Genomic DNA, 9,073 nt, shown 5'->3' on the forward strand with positions numbered 1-9,073 from the left:
CCTTAAAGAGAAACACAGGAAACAGATGAAGATAATGTGATCAGAGGTGCCCAGGCACTTAGCCCTGTGTTTGCTTTGGGGCGATGACTCATTATTCACTAACTCAGTGTGCTCAATGACACTATTGAACACAAACACAACATATAACAAGAACCAACTTGTATATCAAAAAAGGTAGATCTACTGGGGCAAGTGAGCAAAGAATGTTTCTTCCATATTGCAGAATAAAGCCCTCCTTCCTAGGAGGGGTGGAGGGAAGTGTATCTTTTTCAAACATGACATGCAAAAATATCTTGTGACAAGGTGTATGTTTTCATCCTGGAATACTTTTTAAAGGATATGAAGTCACTTGATAATTCTGTCTCTTATAGTTTCTCAGGGAAATCTGGAAACCTTGGGAAATGATCCAGTTGGATATGGAGCCGAGGACATCCACCATAGATCTCTGATCCACCCCTCACCCCAAATGCCAACAGAGGGAAACAGCAACCCACAACCATCGAAAAAGAAGCTGAGAGACTCCCAGGACAGTCTCTTATCTACAGGGAGTGATGGCCTCCTCCATAAAGCACCTGAGAGGAAATTCATCTGTCCCCACCGGGTGGGGAGTTAGCCTAGGCTGAGGGTGACCCTAATGCTCTTAAGGAGTGCCCCATGGTCTCTGGTCTGCTCTCACACAGCTTTCCTGATCCCTCTATGTCCTGCCTTGTGAGCAAAATGGTCTTCTGAGAAACCTTTCCCCTCCCAAGAGGTCCTGTCTCACTCAGTTCCACTTAATGATCTGAAGAGTTATTACTAGAAGATAAAATGATTTGACTTATTGAATGCTTTTCTTTAGATGAGATTTCTTGCTAATTCTCTAGCTGAGCAAGTCACACTTGACACTACCAGTTCAGTTTCGCTCGCCCTCTCTTCAGGGAAGTGGTGTGAGATGAACTAACTCTCCAGCACAGGTGACGTTGGAATGGGTGCAATGGATTGCCTTGTGACACTTGCTGGCTTTCTCACCCTGGATTCGGCTTCAAGGATTGTGTTTGTTTGGAGAATCTTTTTTTAAAAAAATTACATTTTCTCTCCATTCTTTAAAAATTGCCCAAGCAGTTAGTTATCACATTTGCAATATGGAATTTCTTTTTTTTCCGCCCCCGTACCGGGGATTGAACTCAGGTACACTCGACCACTGAGCCACATGCCCAACCCTATTTTGCACTTTATTTAGAGACAGGGTCTCACTGACTTGTTGAGCACCTCACCTTTGCTGAGTCTGACTTTGAACCCGTGATCCTCCTGTCTCTGGCTCCTGAGCCACTGGGATTACAGGTGTGTGCCACCGTGCCCAGCTGGAATTTCTTTAATGCTTCCATTTCCATAGGGGCAGTAAAAAGTCAACCGTGTTATTTTGCAAACTACAGAACACTGGACAGCATTATTCTTCATAAGGAGTTTCTAAGAGCCCAACATTTATTCTGGGCTGACATTAATTAAAGTCTGGGGACAGACTCCCATGAGACAGTGCTCAAAGGTTCCCAGGTTTTGCAACACCCAGAAGCTGTGGGTGGACTAAATCGGGTCCAGAATATGCTACTGAGCCATCACATGCTATTCTCAGACCTCAGCCAGGTGTGCAACAGAAATGCAGTTAGTCCTTTGAAATGAGATGTCAGATGTCAGATTCCTCAAGACAAGACTAAGTTAATGCCAAGGAGCCATAACCCAAGATGAGCCTGTTTACCTGAAGCTCACTGGGCAGCAGCAACCAGAGGGAACACGCTAACTCACTATTAATAAACAACTGCTTTCCGTGCAGGAGGTTAACTCTGGTTGTCTAGAGCTCTTACCATGTCTTACTGAGCAGAAAATTTGCTAATACTGGACAGGGAAACAGTACATTAAAACAAAGAAGCGTAAGAATTGAACATAACAGTCGGAGCAGAAAATGTTGAAAAGCAAGAGCAGGTAAGTTTGGACCAGTGAAATGGAAGGATGTTTCTCACTGAGTCATGACCTATGAAATGTATTTGCTCTATCCGTGGAAGAGCAAGGAAGCGGGAACCCAACTCCTGTGGTAAGGATCAGTGTGACAGGGGTAGATCCGGGTCCTGATGGAGAGGGGCTCTAAGTCCTGGTAGTGCATCAGCCAGTGCCTGGCCGGGGCCAGCTGCACAGCTCATTGCCACCTCCCAGGCTGCCCTGTGTCTTCCAGGCTGAGGACAGAAGCATTCTCCGTTCGATAGAACTCGAAGTTCCTTGCTTGTCCTTTAGTCAAGATAACCTCCTCCAACTAGCTGCGTAGTTCAGTACTGCTTTTAACTTCATGTCCTAAAATAGGTGTATGAGGGCTTTATCAATGACTATTGATTTATTATGATTTTGAAGATGAGAGAGCAGCCTTTTAAATCAAATAGAACATGAAAAATCCAAATCCCTGAGCTATACATTGATTTTTCAGCTTACCAGGTTTTGAAGAACCAAGACATTCCTAATGAAAGCACCTTTACCACATAGTCCTATAAAACCTCATAATATTTTCATCATATAAAACATCACATGTGGGGCTGGAGTTGTAGCTTAGTGGTGGAACACTTGCCTCACATGCATGAGACACTGGGTTTGATCCTCTGCAACACATAAAATAAATAAATAAAACAAGGATATTAAAACAAAAAAATCACATTATTATATTCACTCCTAATTCCCAACTGAAATGATAATTTGACATTTGAATGGGGGCCTGTGAATGAGCAGGGAACTATCAGCAACTGGTCATCAAGCAACACACCACACACATTCTCCATGCTTGGGGCTCAGGTTGATGATAATCTGCAGCGTTGGTCTCCTTCCCACTCCCTATGGCAGTCTGTCTGCCACAGCTAAGACCCCTTGCATGCTAATCAAAGACTCCATGTTACATTTTACATGTGATAATCGAGCACCATCTGATATTTGTTGTCAGATGAGGGTATAAGTCTTCATTTGTCCTAAGGGGAAAGAGTCAGGTGTTATCTACTGGCCTTTAGACAGCACCCTTGCAAACATGGGATATTAAAAATTATTTATGGGACTTTATATGACACCTTAAAATATTTTAAGAAATTTTATGTTACTCTATGTCCAATGAACAGTAATTGAAGAACTACAGACCCAGCAATAAAAGACCACTCGCTTAAATAGGAGATTATATTATTTAATACAAAGATAAAGTTTAAAATTATTCTTACTTAGTATAAAATGGAAAAACCTGAATGTAATACAAATTATGGATCATCACAAGTAAAGCAGAATAAACAGCCCTAGTTCATTTGGTTGACAACTGAAATTTTTGAGTATAGCTGTGTAATAAAGGGCCACAGGGAAGGCCTCTGGGTTGAGGTAGGTACACAGGACGCTCAGAAACAGAACCCTCACCAGGAGAGAAGGCCAAGAGCCCAAAAGACATGAGACTTCAAAATACAGGGAAGAATGATGGGCTGGGAGATTGTTATCAGACAAAGGGACTAACGTTGTCATATATCCAAGTCAGAGTAACTACAGGACATGACTTTGCTAATTTCCAGGTAATGGCGTTGTTTGATGGAATTATTTAAATGTCTCTTTATTGGAATGCAGAGTTTTAAAGTCCTGGTGAGCAGCAAATGAAGAAGAGGTGCTGACCAAGAGACAACGATTATGACGACAAAACACCACAAGCCCTGTGGTATTATTTTGCCCCTGTAGATTTTCAATCCAAACTTGAACACTTGAATGAAAACATGGAGGAGAATGAAACCTCGACGGATTTCGTGCTGCTTGGGCTCTTCCCCAGGTTAGGGCATCCCAGCCTCCTGGTCCTCATCATTCTCCTCTTATACACTACGGCCTTTGCTGGAAACTCCACCCTGCTCCTCCTCATCTGGCTGGACTCCCGGCTGCACGCCCCCATGTACTTCCTGCTCAGCCAGCTGTCTGTCATTGACCTGGCTTACATCTCCAGCACGGTGCCCAAGATGCTAGCCAACCATTTCTCGGGGAAGAGGAACATTTCCTTCCTGGCCTGTGCTGCCCAGATGTTTGCCTTCCTCACCCTGGGCCTTGCTGAGTGCATCCTGCTGACCCTCATGGCCTATGATCGCTACGTGGCTGTCTGTAACCCCCTGAGGTACACAGTCCTCATGAGCCCCAAGGTCTGTTTGCAGATGGCTGTCTCGGCCTGGGCTGGAGGAGCTCTTGCAGCACTTGTGCACACCATCTACCCCATGCACTTCCCCATCTGTGGCTCCAGGGAGATCGACCATTACTTCTGTGAGATGCCCGCCATTCTGAGGATGTCTTGTGTGGACACGTCCGTCTATGAGATGGTAAAATTTGTCTCAACCATTGTGTTTCTGCTGGTCCCATTTCTTCTCATCCTGGCCTCCTACACTGTCATCTTCCTCACCGTCCTCAGGATGAACTCTCGGAAGGGCAGGAACAAAGCCCTGGCCACCTGCTCCTCCCACCTGACAGTGGTGAGTCTCTACTTTGGCCAGGCCATCTTCATCTACATGACACCCAGCTCTGCCCACACGCCGGAGCAAGACCAGATAGGAGCTGTGCTGGGCACCATAGTGACCCCCACGCTCAACCCCCTCATCTACAGCCTGAGGAACAAGGAGGTGGTGGGTGCCCTGAGGAAGTGCCTGGGGAGGGGCTGCAGCTGCTCTCAGGAGTGTTCTAGCCTCAACTTTCAGAGGAGCCACCATCACCTCACGTCCTGAGGAAATGACTTGGTGACAGGGAGGGAGGGAGGGAGGGCGCCAGGATTCCTGAGGAATCTATTCCTGGGGGTGGGGCTGCTCTCAGTCCCACAGTGGTGGCTTCAGCAGAACACAGCCTCCCTGACCACTACTGACCAGCTGGGGAGAAACTTCCTGGATTCTGCCGGTGACGGCCCAGAGACAACTAAGTACTCTGGCTCTTTTTTTTAACTTTAATGCACTGGGTCACAAAGGAAGTACTGGTGTATCTAATGTAAACTGTCCCCTCTGCGTCCACTCCTTGTCACCAGTCACTCCCCAAGCTCCTCTTCAACCTCCCCTGCCTAAAACCTGAAGGCCTCTTGTTCCATGACACTTCCACAGAGAATCCCCCCTTTCCCCAGCTCTTGTGTGTCCACTTACATTATTGTTGTTACAAATTATTTATGCACTTATATTCCTTTTCCTTCTGATATAGCCATATGTAAATAGAAATCTGAGTGAATTCAGGAAATTCTTTAATAGAACTTAGTCTTTTTTCTTCTTGTCTACCAGATTTTACCATTTTTCATTTCCATTGTTTTATTAATATTTATATTTATCTATATAATTAGAGGCCTTAACTTTAGGATTTTGTAATCATCTTCAGTGAGAATTCTGAGGCTCATGGTAAACTTTGATATAATGATATGGTCTCTAAACAAAATTAGCAATAATAAAATCTGAAGTTCTAAAATCACAACTGGTCTTGGAAGATGCCTTTCAACTTATTATTGTTGACATCATCATATGATCGTCACAGTCATAGTGTTCTAAAAAGAGTTTTATTTTAACAATTTTAAAATGACATGGTGTTTTGCTCTTAAATGTAAAAGTAGTCCAATTCAACTTAGCAAACCCTCACCCCTGGTTTGGTCAGACAGGTGGCCTTTCTTCTGAAACACTGGAAATTCTTTTCCCCTTCACCATGAAATGCATTGAAGATCCCCTGCCCTGCCCCGCACAGCCTCACGCCACATCAATCCTTCCCAGACACCTGAAAACAGCAGGCTTCAGCCACCTCCAAGGTGCTATGGCCCTAAATCTGGGAGTAGTTCAGCGGGGCAGCTCTGGTGAGGGACTGAAGTCCAGCTGTCATAGCAACTGCTCTCCTGTCAAGCCTGGGAGGACCCTCCAGGCACTCACACCTTGCCCCACAGTGCTGCCCTGGCCTGCAGTGACTCCCACAGTGAGCCCACAGGTGCCCACACAGAGACAGACTTTGATGTCCCACAGCCTTTCAATCACTGTTCTCAGAAGACTTCAGGAAAGATGGTCACACACCATCACCTGGAGAGTGGGGACCCTCAGAGGCCATCGTGGGAACTGTCACAGGTGACAACACGTGCCACCTTCCTTATCTACCATCCACATCACCCTAGGACTTAGGCTCAATTGAAATCCCATCTGGTCTGCATACCCTCACATACTTCTGTTGAAAATTGTGATGCATAGAAGACTTTATCCCTGACAACGTGTTGCCTTGAAAGAACGACAACTTGACCTGGAGAAGTAGCTCAGTGATAAAGTGCATTCTTAGCCTGTGCTGTGCGAGGTCTGGGGTGGACCCCAGCACTGGGTGGACCCCAGAAAACAGAACTAAATTAACCCTACATCTTGAGTAGCTAAGATAACCCCGCTTTTTTTTTCACGTGTTTTCATTTTATTTTTATAAGATGAACACTTTAAAAACATAAAATATGTTTTCGCAAACTTAAAAATAATGGAGGTTCTTTTCAAATCGTGGTAGATGATGTAGAAATACACTGAAAAAGAACACCTGGAATCTTGTCACCCAGCCACAGTTCCAGGATAACACACCCAACATTCTTTCATGCATCTTATTCATGCACACACACACACTTTACACAACAGGTGGGACAACACATGCCCTAATAGTTTTGCAATCATGGACATGCTTTCTTTCCCTCTTGCTTCTCTTCCCTAGATAAGGCTTCAAATTCCCAACAGACTATGGAAGCAACCTGGTGGCCTTCCATAATCAAATCTTCAGCAGTTGTATATTCACATACAAACACATAAATATACAATAGATATTGTGTCCCTGTTTTTTTAATGGGCTTTTATTGCTACATTTCCACTGAATTTTATTTTCTTGCTCACTCTTTGTGAGCTCAGAGATCCTTCTAAGTATCTGGTATAGTTAGCTTTAATTCTTTATAATGACTCTACAATATCCCATGACATCATTTGGATATACCACACTGTATCTGTTATTACCCCAGTTACTGCTACTCTTTGAATAAATGATTTTAAAAATACCCATGTATATATATACCCTTGTGCACTGGCATTTTTATTTCTATGGGAATGTTCTCAGAAGTAGAATTCCTGAGAGGGCAGACAGTTTTAATTTTAATAGATGTCATTCCAAAGAAGTCACAACACTGCACATTTCTACCAGCCAGGCACAAGAGTGCTGTTTTGTAAACTTCCTGTGCACCAAAAGAGGTTCAAGTGCTTTTTAGTCTTTGATGGCCTGATGGGTGTTTTACACAAACTGAATGCCCGTTCACCTTTTCTGTGGGCACAATTGCTTATTGTCAACAAAAGTGTGATATGTTAGTTGTAAAAGTTTTATAGTTATTGGTGTGAACTAACACCTCTCAACCATGGCTTTTATCAAAGAAAATATTTTTTCCAATCAGAGAATCTTGATTAGGGACCTAATGCTGGAACTCACAACTCCAACAAGATTCATGCCACCAAGTCAGGGCAGCAAGCTGGCCTGGTTGCACCACACAGGCCTGGCTCTTGGCAGTGGAGGCCTGGGTTCTATGCTTTGGGCAGTGGAGGACCCCTCCTGGCTGGTCTTAGAAGGAGATCTGAGTCTGCACACGCAGTTGTGGGTCTCCTCCTGAGAGCCCCAGTAAACCCCCCTCTGACGCTCAAATGCCAACTGTGAGATTCACTCATCTGAGTCAACCTCCTAAGGGCCTCCATTTTTCTCCAAACTGCTTCCTTCTGTGTTGAGACTTATGCTTGCTTTACCTTGACTGACAACCAGGACACCAGTCTCTTCTGCCTCTGCCTCCATGAGGACCTCAAGAGTCTTAAGTATCCCATGAGAGGACTTAGCTCTCAGTAAGCAGTGGCCCCAGAGGCTGTAAAATAGTTGCTATGGCCAGAGGGACACTCCTCTAGACAGGCAGCAAGCCTTTCCAGCCCCACTCTCCTGCTCTCAGCCTTCAGTTCCACTTGCACTTGCTGCAGGAGGAGGAAGCTAGAGCCAAGAGGATGGAGAATCCAGAGATAAGCCAGTGCACCTGCCAACTCACATCAGATTGCTGTCACTGGAGACTGGGCATGCTGGTCAGAGTCCTCCTGCTCCACACAGGAGCTGCTGCCAGAATTACCAGAAAGTTTCCACCCAAGGAGGAAGGGAGAATAGAGCCAGCCACTGGGACAGCCAGAGCAATCAAGAGGGAAAATATATTGTATCATCATTGCCCCTCACAGGACAAGACACACTGTTTTCCTCAGGAGGCTGGATTTCCAACAGTGACTATTAGCATACCTGAGCCACTAATAATTCAGGACAGAAGTGGGCCTCAAAGGAACTAAGAAGTGTCTGAAGCAGGTATGAAGACAGAAGATGGGAACTTTGTCTATATTTATCAGCTGGTTTAAAAGAGAACCTCAGGGGCTGGGGCTGGGGCTCAGAGGTAAAGCGCCGCCCCCCCCTAGCATGCAAGAGGCACTGGGTTCAATCCCCAGCACCACATGAAAATAAAATAAAGATATTATGTACACCTATAACTAAATAAATATTTTAAAAGAGAGAGAGAACCTCAGTGTTGTAGAGATGCATTCAATTTGTTGAGACTTATGAAGCTGTTTCTATAATATATGATACTGAATTGTTGTGTCCTTCTTATGTTTCCAGCTCTTCCAATAATGATTTTCTTCTTTCTATTGCTGTCAGATGTAACATCTTCCAAGCCTGTGGGATGGGATGTGAATAAGTAAGGGTGCGTCAATGACTGACATCACTGTTCACCTGGGCTTGAGTTGCCTGCATCTGTTTTGTCTGTGGGAACTCTTATTCTTCCTTTGCTGCTGTTCAAATAGACAAGATTACTGAGACTTTGGTTCATTCTAGACATTATATAATAAAATACTGTGCATTCTTGTGTTAACAGGGATTGTTTGGCTTAATTTTCAGAAGTTCAGATACTTTTCCAATAGGTTTTTTAGTGACTTTTGTAATTGAATATTATTTAAAAGTAGATTTATCTCTGCTTTTCTGGGGGAAAAAAAAGAGAGGGAACCTCAGTTATTTAGTCAGCTTGAAACAGTCT

At 44.3% G+C, this 9,073-nt stretch overlaps 1 protein-coding gene across 1 annotated transcript; it reads left to right on the top strand.

Annotated features, from left to right (window-relative positions):
- Positions 1–3,749: 3,749 nt before the first annotated feature.
- Positions 3,750–4,733, top strand: LOC143641744 (olfactory receptor 2T27-like). Its single transcript, XM_077109526.1, has one exon. It carries the CDS (start codon positions 3,750–3,752, stop codon positions 4,731–4,733), a length of 984 nt encoding a protein of 327 aa, XP_076965641.1.
- The last annotated feature ends 4,340 nt before the right edge of the window (positions 4,734–9,073 follow it).

The sequence above is a fragment of the Callospermophilus lateralis genome, chromosome 5, assembly GCF_048772815.1.
Source record: "Callospermophilus lateralis isolate mCalLat2 chromosome 5, mCalLat2.hap1, whole genome shotgun sequence".
In the NCBI taxonomy this organism is placed as follows: Eukaryota; Metazoa; Chordata; class Mammalia; order Rodentia; family Sciuridae; genus Callospermophilus; species Callospermophilus lateralis.

Coding starts and splice junctions, on each gene's coding strand:
- LOC143641744 (XM_077109526.1), top strand. CDS start 3,750: ATGGAGGAGAATGAAACCTCGACGGATTTCGTGCTGCTTGGGCTCTTC.